Consider the following 21,423-nt stretch of genomic DNA (forward strand, 5'->3'; position numbering starts at 1 on the left):
ACCAAAAAAAATGTTTGAGAATAATGCATAAAACCAAAGTAAAAACTGATGACATATCACATACATCACTGTGTTATTCTCAAACTATTCAAAGGATAATTACAGGATGGTTTTGCATCCAAAGCTCTTTTTTTTTTTTTCATCTAATACAAATGCAATTACTAATACACAGAAGAGTGATAAGATGTCCTGCTACATGTTCTTTCAAACATATCCATTGGTACTGAAGGGATAGTACAACTCTTATCAAAAGAGGGAATATTCCAATATTATACAAAAATTAGAGCATCAGCTTGCAGTATGAACAAAAATTTGATATTCACTGACAAAGAGTCAGTGCCTAATATGCAGAAAGTTCTTCAGACAACATCTAATAAAACCAAATGTCATAATAAGATTATTGGTCATATTTTTTTAAAACTCAGAAATAAAAGGGACTGTAGAACATATTCAAATTTCTACCACCAATTCAAGAGATACTGCAATTAAAAAAAGAGGCGGGGTGGGGGGGGGATACTGCAATAGTAGTTTTGTCCCATTGTTTACCAGTGTTTGGTTGAATATCTCCAGCAAAGAAGAGCATTCTGTCAGTTACATATTAGGAAATTCTAATTATTAGACAGCACATTCTTTTCAGTTTTTTTGCAGGTAATTATAGAATGTCCCCTTAGCCTTGTTATATTACACTAGAGGCCTGGTACATGAAATTCATGCACAGGGGGTGTGTCCCTCAGCCCATCCTGTGCCTTCTCACAGTCTGGGACCCCTCGGGGGATGTCTGCCTGCCGGCTTAGGCCTGCTCCCAGCATGTGGGTCTAAGCCGGCAGTCAGACATCCCTCTTGCAATCCGAGAACCCTTGCTCCTTACCACCCTCCTGCTAGCTGCTCCGTACCACTTGGCTCACTGCTCCTTAGAGCTGCTGCAGAGGCAGGAGAGACTTCCGCTATCACTGCTGCACTCACCAGCCATGAGCCTGGCTTCTGGCTGAGGGGCACTACCCCTGTGGGAGCGCACTGAATGTCAGTGCACATCATAGCAACTGGTTATTCTGGTCGTTCCACTGTAACCATCACTTAGGCTTTTATTATATACTAGAGGCCTGGTGCACAAAAATTTGTGCACTCGGGGGGGAGGGGGGCCTCTCAGCCCTGCCTGTGCCCTCTCGCAGTCTGGGACCCCTCTGGAGATAACGACCTGCTGGCTTAGGCCTGCTCCCGGGTGGCAGAGGGCAGGCCCAATCCCTAGGTGCAGCCCCTGGTCGGGCTCAGAGCAGGGCTGACTGGGGAGTTGGGGCGCCGCCCCCTGTCATACACAGAGCAGGGCGATCGGGAGGCTGTGATTCCACCTTCAGTCACGCTCAGGGTAGGGACGATTGGGGGGTTGGGGCACCATCCCCTGTCACACTCAAGGCAGGGTCTATGGGGAGGTTGTGGCACCACCCCTGGTCATGCACAGAGCAGGGCCAATCAGGGGGTTGGGGCATTTCCCCCTGTCACTCACAGAACAGGGCCCATCAGGGGGGTTGGAGCTCTGTACCCTGTCATGCACAGAGCAGGGCCAATCAGGGGGTTGGGGCGCAGCCCCCTGTCATGCACAGAGCAGGGCCCATCAGGGGATTGGGGCGCAGCCCTCTATCACCCAAAGAGCAGGGCCGATCAGGGGGTTGGGGTGCCACCACTCTCACACTCAAGGCAGGGCCGATGGGGGGGTTATGGCTCTACCCCATCACACACAGAGCAGGGCCCATGGGGGGGGGTTGGGGCGCTGCACCCTGTCACACACAGAGATGCAGGGTGATCAGGGGGTTTGGGCGCTGCCTCCTGTCACGCTGATCCTGGTGCTGGGAGGCCTCGCAGCTCAGCTGATCCCGGTGCTGGGAGGCATATAACCCTTTTAATATATAGGGTAGAGGCCCGGTGCATGGGTGGGTGCCGGCTGGTTTGCCCTGAAGGGTGTCCTGGATCAGGGTGGGGGTCCCCACCTGGGTGCCTGGCCAGCCTGGGTGAGGGGATGATGGCTGTTTGCAGCTGGTCACACACCCTTTAGGGTGGGGGTCCCCTCTGGGGTGACTGGCCAGTCTGGGTGAGGAGCTGAGGGCTGTTTTCAGGCTGGCGGGTGACTAAAGCTCCCAACCGCTCCTTTTTTTCTTTTTTCTTTTTAATTCTGGGCCAGCTTTAGCTTTGAGGCTTGGCTCCAGTTCTTAGGCCTCCGCTGCTGAAAGTAGGTTTCTGGCCTTTGCTTACAATGTTGCGATCCTGCTGGCTGAAGCCCGGCAGGTTTCTGGGGTTTTGTTTAGCTTCTATGTTTGTTACATAGTTGCTTGCAGCTCAAAGGCCTGCAGAGGCAGGTGGGGAACGTTGGAGTCCTCTGTCACTGAAGCAAGCAAGCCTCATGTTAGTTTCAAGCTGCCTGGCTGCTGACCGCCATCTTGGCTGACAGTTAATTTGCATATTGCCCTGATTAGCCAATGGGAAGGGTAGCAGTTGTATGCCAATTACCATGTTTCTCTTTTATTAGATAGGACTAGAGGCCCAATGCACAAAATTCTTGCAAGAGTAAGACTTCCTTCCCCCAGCTGCTGGCTTCGGCTTCACTCTGGCACCCAGGACCCAGAACTCCCTCTGGCCAACAGCAGGCACCCAGGACTCAGGCTTCCCTCGCAGCCCCAGCTTTGTTAGGAAGGTCATCCAGTCTAGTTAGCATATTGTGCTTTTATTATTACAGACTAGTAGATATTTTAAGGGTGACCTGACTCTCTAATGAAAAGTCTTGGTTTTAGTTGATTTATAAGTTCAGCAACTTATCTGATATTTAATAGAAATAAACATGCACTTAAACTTTTTGTTTATGTATAAGATTAGAAAAATCAGACCTAGAGTATTTTGTTGTGGTTGTTGAAGAGTACCTTAGACATTTAAATGATGTCACAATAAAAATAAGTAAGCAACATTAGATGCATTTGTGGAATCATAGCTGGCTATTGAAGAGTTCCTATATTTGACAGTAACCAGTTAAAATTCAGACAATAGTGTTAATAAGTTTATTTCAAGAAATTCATTAACAAATTACTACATTTACAGAACATTATTTTTTTTTATTTTATAAGCAAAAGATATGAAATTCAGAGAATTTATGCTAAATTTACCCAACTCGCTTCTCTTTTCCACTACTACAAAACAATGCTACCTCTAAACTTTCATGAAATGTACAAGCAGAGGGATTTAGTTTACATATGTTAATAAACCATAAAATCAACTCTGAAAGTTAAGTTACTCCCTTTATGAAGGAACTGTGACTCATATAGTTTAAATAAGTTGTTCAAGGTCACATAATAGATAACTTGGAACCAATTTTGCTCTTGCCCTGAAGCAGGTTTCTTTCCATAAGATCCAATATCAATCACACTATCATAGTTGTATGGAGAGAAATTATTTACACTAGACTTGTTCTTGGAATAACCATTCACTAATATAGCCAGCACTATCATTTTATAGTTATAGAACAGTTTAGGTAGGAATAGTGAATAAAGTTATTGAATGTATTGGATTACATTTACAGAAGGAATTAGTTTAGTTTATAGATGTTAGCAACAAATAGTACATTGGTTAAAAAGTCGTTGATACAGTAAAGTACAAGAGAAGATTTCAGAAAGTTTTCGAGCTTTGGTGAACCAAGTTTCTTTATACCATTGAGGCTGTGCAGGCACATGCTTCTTAAAAAAAAATTGAATTTATATAAGCCAGGCTATGGCTTGCTGTTTCTGAAGTATCTTTTTTATCCTCTTGAAATGCTGCTCAATTATTTTATATTATATTCCATGTATTAAAGTTTCGTATGGGTTTTCAATTGGTAAACCTTGTACAGCAGCTTAATGTGGCTATGACCAAGACAACTTTGTTTTGTTTTGTTTGGAAATGATAACAGCATTGCTGAGAGAAAGATTAATCCACTTAGAGAGAAAATGGAAAGAGTGAAATTCATTACCCAAGTTCCACGGAGGATGATTCATGTGGAGCTCTGGCCAGCATTGGGCTATAGAAGGTTAATGACAATACGATGGGTGAAGGTGGGGTAGTGAGCACCGAGGATGGAAAAGAGTCAAGAATACAAGAAGCAGATAATAAGAGGCCATATTTATTTATTAATTAAACCGCCATCTTCTCATCTTCTGATTATAACTTTTTACCTATTGATCTCTATTAACTTTCCCTTTTCCATTTTCCTTTGTTTTAATACTACTTAGGAATTGTCCCACGAGTATTGCTGAATCTTCCGTGGCAGAGTAAGCAGATCCATTTTAGCATTTCTGTATCTTCAAAGGCAGATGAGTGGAAACAGGCTTTTAAAGTAGTAGAGAGTCTATTTTCACAGAGTGTGTGTGAGAACTGTGGAGGTGGAGATTGACCTGCATACCCTTATAACCAGCACCTGTGTATGCATGACTTGCATGCCATTGTGTGCCAAGCCACAGTATAAAAGACAGAATAAATCTGTGACTGTTTGTATGCATAATGAGTGGCACTTTGAGAAAACATATCTCCTTCTTAGTGATGATTTATGATTGTTGCCTAGTGTAGTCTTTATGGATGCATTTCTGTATAAAAAGGGTGCAGACATCTGAGTTAAAAATTCAGAGAATTGAGGAAATACATGATACAAACGAAAAAAACAAGCTTTTTGTTATAAAGCAAACTACATTGATCAAATTTTAAAATTATCAAATTTATTCCTTTGTTCTTATATATGTAATTAACATAATATTGCAAGTTTGTATTCAGATAATAAAGAGTCATCATTGAAACACTTTACTTGTGTCTGAAATACACAGGTTTCTTAATAAATACTTTTTGGAAATTAAATAAAGTATAAATAAACATATGGAGACCTCAGACCTCCCAAATTGCAAAGGTTACTATATATAACGATGATAGGTTTAAGTCATGACTAGAAGCTAAACAAACACATTTAAAATCATAACAATACTAGGGGCCCAGTGCACAAATTCATGCACCTTGAAAGGAACTGTGAGCCATGAGGCTGCAGTGGGCACAGGGTGGGTCTTGGCCCATCCTCTGTGCCCCTGCCCAGCCCCTCCCACCACAGCCCCCAGTCGCCTCTCTTCTGGCAGCCCAGCTCCTGCCACCACCGCTCCCACACACTGATGGCATCAGGCCTGCATGCACCTGCTGATAGCACAAAGTGATTGAGACTGGCACGGGGCACAAACAGTGGGTGCTAGTGGCTTCCAGCCCCGATCGCCCCTCAAGAGCAGGTTGAGGTGGAGAAGCCCTGAGGATTATAAATAAATAATCAATATTTAAATTGGTTGTAATATTTTACAATTTTATCATATTGCCTTTTAAGCAAAAATATATCTACATACAGAAATATAAATATACTATATTTAGACCTTACCTCCTTCACACAACCTAACTGAATGTGGACCATAGGCTTAAATATAATGTGCAAAGTTATACAATGCTAGAAGATAACATTAGAGAAAATCTAGATGAACTTGGTTATTGCAATGACTATATATAGCAGCAAAAATATGATTCATAAAAGAAATAATTGATAAACTGAAGTTTATTAAATTAAAAGCTTCTCTGTGAAATGCACTGTTGAGAAAATGAGAGATAATCCATAGACTAGGAGAAAATATTTATAAAGACATATCTGTTAAGGAATATTATCCAAAATATACAAAGAACTCAGCAGTAAGGTAACAAATAATCTGATTAAACAGTAAGCCAAATAAGCACAGGAAAAGATGCTTATTTGACAAGGATGTGGAGCAACAGGAAATTCCTTTCATTGCAGGTGGGAATGTAAAATAGTACAGCCACTTTGGAAGATAGTTTGGCAGTATCTTACAAAACTAAATAAATCTTAACATATGATTCATTAATTTTTCTCCTTGAAAGCATAAGTTGAAAATGTATGTCCACATAAAAACTTGCACACAAATATTTATAGCAGCTTTATTCATAATTGCCAAAACTTAGAAGCAACCATAATGTTCTTCAATAGGCAAATAGATAAATAAACTGTGGTACAGCCAGGTGATAAAATATTATTCAGTGATAAAAAACAAATGAACTATTGAGTCATGGACAGGCATGGATGAACTTTAAATACTTATTACTAAGTGAAAGAAGCCAATCCAAAGAAGCTATGTACTGTATATTTCAACTACATGACATTCTGGAAAAGGAAAAATAATGGATACAGTTAAAAAAAAAATCAGCAGTAGCCCATGGTTGCTCCATGGTCAAGCATCAACATACAAACTAAGAGGTCATGGTTAGACTCCCAGTCAGGGCACATGCCTGGGATTCTGGGCTTGATCCCCAGTGGGAGGCAGTGTGGGAGGCAGTGCAGGAGGCAGCTGATCAATGATTCTCTTTCATCGTTTTTCTACCTCTCTCTCCCTCTTCCTTCTACTCTGAAATCAATAAAAATGTGTTTGTTTTTTTAAATCCGTGTTTGCCAAGGAGGAATGAGTAGACAAAGTACAGAGGATTTTAATGAAGTGAAAATATGCTGTATACTAATACTGCCATGGTGAATACATATAATTATACATTTGTCAAAACCCACAAAATCTACAGCATCCACAGTGGGTCCTAATGTAAACTATGAACTTATGATGATAATATGTGTTAATAGAAGTTTATCAATTGTAATAACTGTACCACTCTAGTGGGGGATATTGATAGTGAAGGAGGCTTCACTATCACTTCTTAGGGCCAGCAGATATATGGGGACTTTATCTTCTGGCCAATTTTGCTGTGAACCTAAAACTATTCTAAAAATAAAGTTTATTTAAAAAGGAAAATATTGCTCACTTTACAATACTATCTTTTTAAGATTAAAATGATATAGTCAGTAAAATAATGATCTTAATTTTAGCTTAAAAGCAACTATAGAGATAAAGTCACTTTAGGTGGAGGTCTTAAAAAGTGTAATAATAAAAATATCTGATACCACAAGCTATATGTATGTTAATTCTAACAATTCTTAAATTATGTATTGATTATACAAGAAGTGTGAAATAAATGAAATATCATGAGAAATAATTGTATTTTCTTTGTCAATGTTTCCTTGAAATAGAATAGTAATTACATTCTTAATAAATTATGTTTGAAAAATATGGAGTTTTTGTCTGCTATATGTATATGTTATTCAATCCACTGCCACTCAACTTTTTTTCTAGCTGTACCTAAAATGTCTTATATGTAATTTGAGTAAGCTAGAATTATGTAATCCAATGTAAAGTAACTTAAATGTCTAATTCTTTTCAAAGAAATAGTAAAAGCAGAGTGTCCTACCTAAACACAGAAATAAAGTATGTGTAACAGCAAGACATACATTTTTATAACCAAGCAGGGTTCCAAATTCTGGCTTTGTTACTCTTACTAATTATATAACGTAAAGCAAATCTCTTAACTCCTTTATTTGTTAAAAGAGAACATTAGAATTGATAAACTCTAGAAGTTTACAATGTGCTGGTATCTTGTATTGTGTTTGCTGTACTATAATACAGGGCATTTTCAAATAAATACTTTCTAAGCCAAAGTACTTCAGAATGCTAGAAATGGGCCGAAATTTGTCTATGAAAGTCTTATTTGATGAAAACAAATGTAACATTTAAGCTGATCTTATTCTCCCAGAACCATGACTCCTCTGAACTCTATCACTTACTTTCCTATTCTACCATGCATTGTTATATTAACTTTTGACAGTATGAATCATAAACACGTTGTAACAGGGGCTTATGTGTCTTTGGATTGCTCACAACACCAACTAATTGGATGGAAAAACATTTAACATGCATTCACTAACTGTGATTCCGTCATTGATAACACCATGAATTTAATGTTGAGAGAGTTTTTTGGCAACAAAATGATTCGCTTTGTATATAACATCTGTTCAAGACCTCCATAGCACCAAATATGATGATATGATAATTAAATGCCAAGAAATTTTACACAAGTCTAATAATGAGAAAAATGCCTTAATCATTCCCAGATAATCAATTTAGTTACTGGTAGAACCTAAAAGATGTAAGAAGCAAAAAATTGTTTGTGAAAGATCAGATTTGACTTTTTTAAAAAATTCTAAAACAAAAGTACTTTAATTAAAAATCTACAATTTTAAATAATTTTAATTAAAAATACATGAATGTTTATGTGTATGTGTGATGTGAATTTTTGTTTGTTTGTCTCCCTTCTTCATTCACTAATCCACTGAAAGATTTTACTAACAGAAGAGTATTTGTCTATTTGATTATGTTTTCAAAGCAGCTAGAGGAGAATTTTACACTTGGCAGTCTCCTTTATGTTACATATACATAAGAATAGATATATGTAACCAATATAAATTAATCCTTTTAAAAAACTTAAGAGTTCAATTTTCTAGTACCATTGATAGAAAATTTTGTTATTACTAAAAATGTAGAAAACATTCTTTCAGATTCACAGCTCGCCACTAGTGCTAGAATATAAAAGTTTAGGGTTGTTGCTTTCTTTAGTTATAAGTTATAAGATTTGGACAATATTCCACAGACTAACATTTGAGAATACACTGAAAAAATATTAGTTGTGTTTTATAAAACAGGTAATGATGTTCATTTTTATACGAGACAAAAATTTGTTAAACAACATAATTTTAATAATATATTCACCTTTTAATTCAACGATAATCATCTTATTTTTTATGTGAGACATTGTTATGATTATAAACCTCGGGTAATATTGTTTCAGGATGTATGGAATTGAAAAGGCAAAAGTAATATTTTAATTGCTTGTCCATTCCCCACTGAATGGATCATTCTTGATATGTCTGCTCACATATAGGATTACTCCACTGAGAAGTAGTTGTACTTGTCTCTTTTCCTATCATAAAAGTGTATCTTATTATGTTACCCCATCTTCTCAAGAAGAAAACTGCAGACACTGTGCCTGTACGATAAAAGTACTCAGGAAAAAGAAATAGAAAGGAATCCTCAAATTAATTGTAAAATCATTTATCAATTAGCAGTAGATCCAAACTTCTCAAATAGTCAGCATTTTTATGAACATGAATCATTTTCTATGTATAGAACAGTCTCTGATGAGAATTTTGTAGTAAGTCTTATACTTGGTGTACTTTGAGAAGCTTTCTTTGGATATTTATGTGTTTGCGTCTATTTAAAAAAAAATAATTTTTGTCTAACAATGCTGCAAGTTAGTAGTATTTCTCTTCCTTTAAGAGTGACTTTGATTATACAACTATTAGTTATTTAAGAAAAATAAATAATACAAAATAAATTGCATTATATTGAGACTATAATCAGCTATTCATCTCATTTTTATTAGTTCTCCCCTACAAAAACATGTCTATTTATTTATATGGGCATTCTCCAGATATATAGATGGTAGATAGATAGATAGATAGAGAGATAGATAGATAGATAGATAGAGAGATAGATAGATAGATAAGTGATATATAGATATAGGTAGATAGAGATAGAGATAGAGATAGAGATAGAGATAGAGATAGAGATATAAAGGGTGTCCCAAAATTCACGCAAGAAGTAATTTTGATAGATAACATAGTTTTATAATTAAAAATTGTAAATTTTTTATTGATTCATAAAGTATATAGTATAGGGTTATGTATGGAATAGCATATCGGGTAAATGGCCTCCACGGCTTTGCTGGCACATACACACTCTTTTGTTGTTGCCTGAGCAGCCACGTTTTCGAAGAAGAATGGTCCGGTGATGCCTCCAGCCCAAAATCCGCACCAACCAGTGACACGCTGTGGATGCATTTGTTTCTCAACAATCACTCGTGGATTTTCTGAACCCCAAATGTGACAATTTTGTCAATTAACCAAGCCATCAAGATGAAAATGTGCCTCATCAAAAATCAGCCGCATTTACGCAAAACGGTCATGGAAAATTTCAACAAAAGAGTGCGTATGTGCCAGCAAAGCTGTGGAGACCATTTACCCGATATGCTCTTCCATACATAACCCTATACTGTATACTTTATGAATCAATAAAAAAGTTACAATTTTTCATTATAAACCTGTGTTTTCTATCAAAATTACTTCTTGCGTGAGTTTTGGGACACCCTTTAGATATAGATAGATATAGATATATACCATCATTTTTAAAAGTTGCATTTTAATAACAAGGGAATACTCAAATCACATTCTTTAATCCTAGATCAAAGATTAAGCTTTTTAAATTAATTGGGTAAACACATCAACACAACTTAAATGTCAATTAGATGGTACTTCAATTTACTTACTATCTATATGTATAAAAGCCTAAGTGACCGAAGGACTGGAATGACTGGAACGACCAGAATAACCCGTCAACCAGTCGCTATAATGCACACTGACCTCAATGCAGGAGCTGCCCCCTGGTGATCAGTGAGCTCCCACAGCCAAAATCCCACGGCTGTCCAACCTCCTGCGGCCTCTCCCCTGGTAGCCCATTGGCCTACCTCCCGCAGCCCCTCCCCCTGGCTGGCCTGGCCCGATGGATCCCTATTGCTGGCCAGGCTGAGGGACCCCACCCATGCATGAATTCATGCACCGGGACACTAGTTAATAATATTAGAGCAGAGAAAAACACACCTTCTCTCCTCCGTGATATGAGATTAATTCAAGAGGAACAACAGTCATCATTGATATAATCCTTTCTTATAAGATTGTAAAAATTATATCTCAGTATGGAAATCAATGGAAGATATCTAAAGAATACTTTCATAAATGTACAGTAGCTATTTTATGTTAATTTAGTGAAAAAGTATTTATTAAATTGGGATTAGCACAATCTATGTCTAACAGATTGACAGAATTTAATAACTTTAATCTAGTATGATTATACACTTGTATCCCTATTTAAAATTCAAGATTGTGACATAAATAAGAACTTGCACTGATTATAATGTCTGCTTAAATCAAGAAAAATGTAGGATAATTAAAAGTCTAATTTATTTTTAGAATGTCCAAGTTTGTAAATAAGGTTGAGGATACTGAATTAGGACTTGGGACTCTTTATCTATCCATTGATTACAGAAACAGACCACATTGACTGTTTAGGTAAATAATCAAACAGGGAATATGATACACTAGCTTTCTCAACTCTCAACTGCTTATAGTGCACCAAATCACATAGGAAAGTTGCCACCATGAATGAAACTTTTAAGTCTTTCAAATCTCTTACCCTTTGGAAACTAATGATTTTTTCATCATTATAAAACATGGCTCCCACAGGCTTTTAATCTTGGGGATGTATTTAATTTGGGGGACATATTTACATGACTTTATAAACAACTTTGTTCTGTCTTAATTATGAGTTGAAGAATGAACATTACTACTTCAGGCAATTAACAATAAATAAAGATTTTTGTAATTTTTTCCCACCCAAAAGAGAAGAATGTTCTTGAGGACATGTCTCTGTCTGCACTCATGGAGTCCTTCCAAGCGTCCTCCAGGCATGGAAATTCCTTAAGTCTTTCAAATACATTTATGCACTTGATTGGAATCAGAAAATATTGGCAGATACTCTGAGTAGAAGTGCAATAACATGAATGTTGCCCTTGCTTTGTTTTTCTCTTTAAAATGTAACTTTAAAAATCATGCTTTAGAAGGTTTATTATTTCTACTGTGCTGAATATTTTTAGTGGATAATACATCTAGCATTCCATATGCACACAGATGTCCCCTTCATGTTACTTACAAATAGAATTCTCACCATTGTCCTTTCCAACTTTGTAAACTAATGGAGAAATTTAGGTTTACAATGAACCTTTTAACACATAATTCTTGATTGTTTTCTATTAACAATTCAATGATTTCAAAGAAAACCTTACTATCATCAACAAATCAACAAACAACAAGTGTTGGTGAGGTTGTGGATAAAAAAGAACCATAGTACACTGCTGGTGGGAATGCAGACTTGTGCAGCCACTGTGGAGAACAGTATGGAGTTTCCTCAAAAAATTAAAAATGGAACTCCCATTTGACCCAGTAATTCCACTTCTAGGAATATACCCTAAGAAGCCAGAAACAGCAATCAGAAAGGATATATGCACCCCTATGTTCATAGCAGCACAATTCACCATAGCTAAGATTTGGAAACAGCCTAAGTGCCCATCAGCAGATAAGTAGATAAAAAATGTTTGGCACATTTACACAATGGAATACTGAGCGACAATAAAAAAGAAAGATCTCTTACCATTTGCAACAGCATGGATGGACCTGGAGAATATTATGCTGCATGAAATAAGCCAGTCAGAGAAGGATAAGTACCACATGATTTCACTCATATGTGGGATCTAATGAACCAAATAAACTGATGATAAAAATAGACCCAGAGACACAGAAGGATGAACAGACTGTTGAACCTCAGAGAGAAGGCACGGGCGGGTAGCTGGGAAGAGATCAACCAATGAACTTGTATGCATATATGCATAAGCCATGGAAACAGAAAATGGGCTGGTGAGGGCCAGGAGGGGGCTGGAACGGGAGTGGCCTGGAAGAGGTAATGGGGGAAAAAGAGGACCTATGTAATTCTTTCAAAAATAAATATTTTTTAAAAATAAATGAATATATAAAAATAAAAGAAAATCTTAGTGATATGATAACAATAGATTTCTACTTAGTCTTCACACCATGCAGCAAAGGCCCCTACTGTTTTCATCAACAGGAACTCTCAGTCAAAATCAAAGAAATAATATATTCTCCTATTAGAGCAGATAGTTAAGTGTTGAAAATCAAAACATTTAATAAAACATTCAGGAATCACTAAAATAGAGCTAACTGCCCTAACTGCTTTGGCTCAGCAAATAGAGCGTCGGCCTGCAGACTCAAGGGTCCCAGGTTCGATTCCGGTCAAGGGCATGTACCTTGGTTGCGGGCACATCCCCATTGGGGAGTGTGCAGGAGGCAGCTGATCGATGTTTCTCTCTCATCGATGTTTCTAACTCTCTATCCCTATCTCTTCCTCTCTATAAAAAATCAATAAAATATATATAAAAAATAAAAATAAAATAAAATAAAATAGAGCTAACTAAAATAGAGAAATTTCTTCCTAATAGGAAATAGGTTCTTTCCTAACCTTGTTCATGGATTTGCCTGGTGTTCAAAAAATAAACTAGGTTACCTTGATTAACCCCATTTTGCTTTGTGAAAATCTGCTGCATGGTTGATTTTATAATCACAAAGAAGAAAAATAAATAATTTCCATTTGTGGTGAGTGGGCACATGGTTGGCTGGAAAAGGAGAACTACTGGTCAGGCTTTAAGTTTAGCTCTGTGTCAGTCACACCTAGACATTGAATGGCCTTTTTACAGATGGTGAACAAGATGATTCTGTGTGGATGACAACAAGCAGAAATCTCGTTTTGTATTTGTATGTGTGCATGTGTGTATATGAGTGTATGTGTTAATCCTGACTTGATTGGATTACAGATCAGATTAATTGAAGTAATTGAAGAAAGTACATTTAAAAAGAGGGTTTTCATTTTAGTTTTATTGTAGTGAGTGGTGTTTTTAATTTTCTTAAAAGACACCCAAGAATAATTACCTTTGTGAACCAAAAATATACAAAACTGTACAGAATAAATAGTTCATAGAAATCTAGCTATACTTTCTTGTAAAATAAAGCTACATTGTGCCACTCTTGAGGCAACTTAAACCACTTACCTTCAGAAGTGCCTTTTGCAACTAATTTATGGCAACTATCATTATACATCAATAAAAATATAATTACACATTTTCCTATTTGTTTTACGCCTGTGAATTACTTGCCACAAGAAACATATTTCTATCATGGTCATTCAAATTTACAAAGGATCAATGCTATAAAGGAAACTAAACTTCATATATGCACTAATCATATTTACAGTTGAATATCAGTAGCATTTTAAAATTATTCCATGAATAAGAATTAAACTTTGAGCACAAATGGCATACCTTAGCTCACAGCAGCATTTACAGTAAAGATTGTCCACACAGGGTGTGCAGAAAACCCAAAAAGTTTGCTTATTCATTCCACCTGTAATACTAATCATTCTTAATTTTAAATTCAGAAAGCATAGTCGGGGCATTTTTTTTTTTAATCTGCAAATCGGCTCACTCATAGCCCATATAATTTGACCCTCTATATTTTTCTTTACCTATTATTATTTGTAACTTTAAAGATCCAGTTCCTTTTGCCTTTACTGTAATAAAATCAGATGCATTTGACAATGTACATTTGTTCAGTACCTATATGGTTATATAAACAATATATTCCTTACATATTATAACTACATATACAGGTATAATTTTAAAATGACAAAATCCAATTCTCTTCAATCCACAAGTAAAGTAATTCAAGAAAAATGTGGTTACTCAAATAGTCAATTCTTTTAGATGAGTAAAAGGACTTCTGTGAAACACTTTAAAGTATATGGAGAAATAGTACTATCATCCTTGAATGATTTACATGCAAGGATTTATTTTGTTGGGGACAGACAAAATTACCAAAAGACAATGCAATGGCTTCTCCCATTGATCCCTGAGTTTCTTTCTTTTTTTCCCATAGAAATACTGCTGTACTGACTGATGACACACTCATGTAAGGCACTTTATTTTACAAGATTTCGACGTAAGACAGAATCACAGCATTTCTGAAAAAGCCTTCAAACTCTCCATCTATGTTTGCTGCTCCAGGACTTCTAAGTAGTCAGGTTCAGCATGTAAGTTAGCTTTGAGTTCAAAATATTCATTTTTAGTCTGTTCCACTAATACCTTCCTTGGCCTTGAGTACATTAACGTCTCCATTAATTTTAACTCTTCGTGGGCTCCCGGATAATGTACCTCCATATCGGGCTTGAGTTGAGCAATGTTTTTCTTTAGGTATTCCGTGATTCCCAGTTGCTGAAGTTCTCTTTCCTTCTCTAATATGTTCCTATATAATGAACTGGCATCTTGGAAGGATAAAAATTCAGTCGATTGGTCCGTGGTTCTGTACTTCGTATTTGACCCTGTGAGTGGTGAATGGTTTTCCCGTTCTAGAAGACTTCTTTGGAGATGTTTTGCATCACTTCCCTCTTTCTCATTCTTTTCTTCTTCCGCTTCCAAATGCTTTGGACCAAAGGACGGACTTCTGTAGACATGAACCATGGGGCTCACGATGTGCGGTTCATAGAGTGATGCAGTGGGTCTTTCAGTGGTGTGATGAGTTGTTTTATGGCCATACATACTATATTGAAGATGTACGGGACTGCTGTCTCTGATCTGCTCGTCTGCTTGTTTCTTTTTGTATCTTCTCCTGCGGTGGAGAACAAGAACCACTATCCCTGCAGCGCAGAACACAATAGTTATGAACACAATCAGCAGTCCTAATATTAAAACAGATAGTGGTACAGCATCCGTAAGCGATCTTAAAATAGTATCGGCTGTAGGAGTGCTGACAATTACATAACTAGTCTGAGTTGGCGGGGATGGGTTATTGACCAAACCTGGGCAAAGAAGTTCACTATTTAATGCTTTTAATTCCTTCTTGGCGAGGTGCTCTGGAGACGTGCAAAGGATGTCATCCGTCACTGTGTTCTTACTTAACTTTTGTATCCATTGCTGCAACCCAACAAGGTCACAGGAGCAATCCCAGGGGTTGTCTTCAAGGTCAATCTGGATCAGTAAATCAAGGTCATCCAAGATATTACTTACAGGGAGATGAGTAAAGTGGTTCATTTTAAGATTTATCCTTGTTAGCGGAACATCTGAAAATATATGTGGTGGTAAAACTTGTAACAGATTGTTATTTAAATACAGGACTCTAAGTTTAGGCATTGGGTTAAAGGTTTCTGGTAATATTTCCTTAATTGCATTATATTCAAGATATAAGTACTCAAGATTGTGAAGACCAAGGAACATGGCTCTACTTAATTTGGTCAGATGGTTACCATTTAAATACAGCTTCTGTAGTCTTGTTAGATTCATAAATGATCCTTCTTCAAGAACCTCAATATGATTGTTTCCCAAATGAAGCATTTCCAGAGTGCCATATTCCACTAGATCAGACTTCATTAATGTATGAATAATATTTCCTGCTAAAATAAGCTTTCTAGGATCTTGTGGAGGAGGTTTTAGATCTGATATACTCTCAATATTGCGTTCTTGACAGTGTATTAGAAGTCCTGATGGGGATAGTACTTTGCAGTTACAAGGAATAGGACAGTAGGGTCCTGGAAGCTGAGTGGATGGCTTTGTAATATACGGTATCAAACCCGGTGCTTTGGTGGGTGGTTTTAAAGGGGATGTGGTCTTGATCAACATGCGGCCATCACTTATTGAAGATGTTACTGCCAGATGTAATGATCCTGAAGGGTCCTCATGTTCTTCATACACTGGTGGAGTGGGGCAAATTGATTCCTTTTTCAGTCGGCTTAGTATGCTTCCTTTGAACACTGGAGGGCTGTTGCACACAACATCCCCAATTATAGACTGTGGGGGCATGTTTTCCAACCAAATTTTCAGCTGCAGTAAGTCACAATTGCAGGCCCACTTGTTGTCCTCCAACTGGAGATCTAATATTCTGCCGATATGTTCTAAAAAACCAACATAAGGCAGCGTCTGCAACTGATTTCCACGAAGATCTAGATGGGTTAAAGGAACAAATCGAAATATGTTTGCAGGAAGACTCTCAATAGCATTGTCATTTAAAATTAACACTTTAAGCCTGTTGAGCTTGCTAAAGGCACTTGGTTCGATCACTGTAATAAAGTTGTTATCTGCTTGTAGGAACTCCAGATTTTCCAGTCCATGGAAGGTGTCCTCTTTAAGAATTTCTAAAGAATTGTGGTTGATATGGAGTTGCTTTAGCAGGTCAAGGCCATTAAATGCACCACTCTCAATATCTGCAATGTTGTTAAATCCAAGGTGTATTGAGACAGCATTCCTAAGCCCAGAAAAGTCATTTGTGTGGAGCATTGTCAAGCCATTATTTAATAAACTTAAGTGGAAAGGTCGTGATGGTGGCACACTTATTTGAGATAGCGTCTTGATACCTTTTTCTTCACAGTTTATTAAAATTGTGCCGTCTTTTTCCTCACAATTGCAAAGAGAATCACAAGAACCTCTGGCCGAGGACCCTGTAGACTGGGACTGTGAAGACATAGAGGCAAGGAGAGATGAATATAAGAGATGAATCCACAGCTTCATGTTGTCATGTGATGGGATCTAATTCTGCAAAATAAAATGCAATAACAATGGCGTTTAGTGGGCAGGAGCAGGGAGGAGAAGAATCTGACATTTTCAAAAAGATAGGTTTTCCTCTACAAAGAAAAACATTGCTTACTGTGAAAATGCAAATACTTTGCTGCATCGACGCTGTCCTTTTACTTTTTCCTAATGTGATGGCAGGTGTGTGTTAATTTACTTTTAACTTACATTGTGTTCAAATTATAAAATGTAAGTGAAGGAGAATTTAAAATATTATATCACCAGTTGTGTTCACATCTGCCAAATGAATTGCATTTCTACAGATGACAAGGGTGTTGGCTAACTGGACCACTGCTTTTTTTGATATAATGCAATGGTGTAAATTTTAGACAACCTTGATGTTTTTTTTTTAACCACAAAGTGCATGAATCTAAGGCCAAAGGATTAAAGAAAAAGATAAATATGTAGGTATTAGGCAAAATCAGAGAACTATAGAGAATTTTAAAATGATAGAAAAAAATGATATTATATATGTATACATGCATTATACATATTCTTGTTCATATTTTTGAACTTGATGTCATAATATAGCATCTAATAATGTGTCTATGCTTTAACCTGCTTTGATTTGGGCTCAATATACTTAATAATTTCATTAGTTATTTTAAAATATTGAGGCAATATGTCTCTGACCATGTAATAAACTGGAACATTATAAAAAGAAGTTTGTTTTAACCATGCTGTCTAGGGTACTTCGTACCAACCTGCTAGTATTAGGTATGTAGGATTAAGAGTGTCCATTCAAATTTCACTTCAGTCACACTTTATATTGAATTTCTAGACTTAGAATATTTTCTGCTACTTTAAATTCTGTTATAAATAAGGTTCATATCATGAAACTAAAGAAGGAAAACTGATCTTTAGCACACATCTCTGGCTATTATAAAGGAATAAACAATGCCTCATATAAACTTCCAGCAAATGACTTCCTAATGAGGTCCTGAAACAGGCTTTAGGGCGCTGAATGTCATCACATAATTAAGCAGTTAATTTCTTTTATTATAAGGCTGAAAGTCACAAACAATGCACTCTGAAACAAACTGCATTATACTCAAATATGTGAGAATATCTCTAATTTTCTAAATAAATAATGATAGTTCTCAATAACAACATCACATATTCTAGCTCCTAAAACATTTAAGATACGCATCTGAAACAGCAATTTTTAATAATGATTCTAACTCTGGAATGACAGTAGTGACAAGGTAAATGCATAACTTGAATTGTATCTAAGTGTATCCCCTTCCTTTCACTATCGTACCTTAAATTTATGTAAACCAACTTGAAAGGTAAACAAACACCACATCTTAAAACTAGTCAACTTCTCAAAATTGTAACTGCTTTAGTTTTTTTCTGGACGGAATGCATATTGTAACTTTGAATCTGATTAAAATTCACAATCAGATAAAACATCCCAGATCCCAATCAGTAAGCCTGAAAATAAACTTTCATTCCAAGAAAATGCATTGTTTTATTGAAAACATATATAGTATGAAGTTTCTGAAAGGTCAAATGTAACCAAAGAAACAAAACAACATAGTGCCTTTCCATACAAAGGAAAAGTTAGCAGACAACATATCCAAAGGAAAATAGTTTAATTTTAAACAACTCTGAGAACTGTGCTTAGAATCAAGGAGTTTGCAGTTGGGGGTTTTAACTTGTGGATTGGCTTCCACAAACACTAAAAGTACTTCTCCATAGATTCCCAAAAAAGAATACTATTCATTTTAGCAAGCATAGCTTCTTTAAAAAAGAGTAAATAACTTCCAGATGAAAATATCTCATGCCTTTTTCATCTTAAATGCATTTTATGCTCTTCAAACTGTCCTAGAAAGCAATATCTAATCATTTCGGAAATACATACAAATGTGAAGAGTGATTCTCTATTGACAATATCTGATTCAATGTTAAGGAGTTCAAAAATCTCCATTCACATGTTTTTAGAAAACACTGTTAAGTCGGGAAATAATAAAAGTAGCATACAAAACACAAAGAATCCTTTAATATTCCGCTTATGTTTGAAGTTCAACAGTGGCATTTGGAAGTGATCTTTATTTCCCAGAAAGCACACATATTTGATGTCCAATAGCAAACTGCATGCTGTAAAAATTATAGTGGCATATTATTTTATTTGTTCTTTCTCTACAGCCAGCTGTTGGACTAAATGTCTGCTGCTCAGAGAAAACAGGCATCTGCTACAGCATTAGTTGTGCCAATGAGCCAGAATGAAACTGGATATCCTTTCATGCAAAGTTATATTTTTCAAAAGGGCAAACATATACATTTCAATCACGTTAGGATAATGAAAAACTAGGCATCGCAAAAGCCTGGAAACATTCATCTTACCTGTAAAGCAGAGACTCTTCCTGACGTTATCTGTAATGCACAGCTGGAAGAGATGTTCAAAGTCAATTCAGTTTCTTTATTAAAAAGAAAACACTAACCACCGTGTACTTTCTTCTCAAATATCACTTTTTGGCAAGTCCCATCACTTTATAAAGTGAAAGCCTCTGGTCAGAGACAAAGTGCTGAGCATCTCATTGAAAATATTTCTAGCAGAGTGCCTGCTAGATTGTCCTGAAGCAGTTGTCCTTTTCTTCCCCAATTAAAATTCGGGGCATACTTCACAGCTATGCTGACTGTTTTTGCATATAGTTAACCATTTGCGAGCTGCCGAACGCAGTAAACAAGGTGTTGGGCAGAGCTGGGACTGATCACTCTCGCTTTCTGAGGTTGTAGATCCAAGCTGCAGCAATGTTCTCTGTCCTCCCTTTCTAGTCTTTCTTGTTAGCTCAGTGTGTTATTAGTCAGATTGCCAAGGGCTGGGAGGTAGGCGTAAATAAAGAGACTTCTTGGCTTTTGACTCAGCCTTTAAGCCCTTCCCCACCAGAGCGCTTTAATCTGCCAGTGTCATTTGACACAGGAGGCAGCTCCACCTTGGGACTGCTCAACTCCTCCTCTTTCTGCAAATGGTCTTTCCACTCCCTTTTCATACCAAATATAGTGCAAGGAAACGTTGATGCAAAATAATGACATGTCATTTTGAATGTCTCAGATTATTTTGTGTTATGTAGGAAGTTAAATAATGCATTAGGTTGCATTTTCATCTGGCACACTACTGTGCTGTTTGCACACACGTGTGCAGAAAAACAGCACACATGCTGCCTGGGGAATAGTGGCTTCAGTTTTATTGTGAAACTGGGCATGAAATAAATTCTAAAAGATTCCCATGAACTGCTTTCTTGCAATATTTGCATTTTCATAGTCACCCTTTTAACATTTTTTAAAAGCCTCATGCCAGTAAGTATAAGTTTTATACTTCATTATTTCTTCCCCTACAGCTAAGATTCAATGATGAGACTAGAAATAAGGTTCTTTTTCAGTTAAGATAATATTTATTTGGAATGGAAATATGATTATTGTAAATTACACTCAAGAATCTTTCTTGCAAATGGTTGACATTCATCAAAACAGCTTACCACTCTCAAAAATATAAAATTACACCTTTTCAGATATAGTAAAACAAGTTAAATGAATACATAGAAATGAAAATACCCTGATTTTTTATGGTACTAGGTCAGAAAGCATATTTTCCCTAAAATGGTTCTATTTAAAAGTTACTCATTTCCTCAACTCTTAAAAGTTTCTGAATCATCACTAATAAAACTCTCAACTGTCAGAGTCCTTATTTCCCCAAATGCCTATGTTTTAAAAAGCATTCCTCCTCACCTGCATTCCAAGTACCGGCACTTTTTCATATCCAAAATGAATATACTAGATGCCATCATTTATTTTAAAACAATCTGTGTTTAGATACATTCTTGTCTATAATTAGAGTCTACCTATACAATATTAGGTCTCATTTCAGGAAAAGCTACTTTTAAGAAAGAGGTTTTATGCAGGTTAAATCATCAAAATGGAAGAAAATTAGATTGGATCATTACCTAATCACAGCTATATGTAGGAACTCTAATCCCTAAAGTTTTCATATCCTTAGTGTGGAATAGTTGTTTTAAAATTAAGGATTTTGATGTAATTATTAACATTCCATCTTTCCTTTTTATATTATATTCTCTCAGTCATTAAGATCCTCATTTATTTTAAAAACATTGTGTGCTCTAAGATGAAATAGAGATTATAATACAGATGAAG

General features: G+C 36.5%; 1 protein-coding gene across 1 annotated transcript; it reads right to left on the reverse strand.

Annotated features, from left to right (window-relative positions):
• Nucleotides 1–13,289: 13,289 nt before the first annotated feature.
• Nucleotides 13,290–20,150, reverse strand: SLITRK6 (SLIT and NTRK like family member 6). Its single transcript, XM_059684944.1, has 2 exons — nucleotides 19,618–20,150; nucleotides 13,290–17,235 (listed from the first exon to the last, which is right to left on the reverse strand). Exon 2 carries the CDS (start codon nucleotides 17,209–17,211, stop codon nucleotides 14,701–14,703), a length of 2,511 nt encoding a protein of 836 aa, XP_059540927.1. The 5' UTR covers nucleotides 17,212–17,235; nucleotides 19,618–20,150; the 3' UTR covers nucleotides 13,290–14,700.
• Nucleotides 20,151–21,423: the final 1,273 nt, after the last annotated feature.

Source organism: Myotis daubentonii, chromosome 2 (assembly GCF_963259705.1).
Source record: "Myotis daubentonii chromosome 2, mMyoDau2.1, whole genome shotgun sequence".
Taxonomy (NCBI): Eukaryota; Metazoa; Chordata; class Mammalia; order Chiroptera; family Vespertilionidae; genus Myotis; species Myotis daubentonii.

What these genes read in the sequence shown, in the direction of transcription:
- SLITRK6 (XM_059684944.1), bottom strand. Translation starts at nt 17,211, where the DNA reads ATGAAGCTGTGGATTCATCTCTTATATTCATCTCTCCTTGCCTCTATG.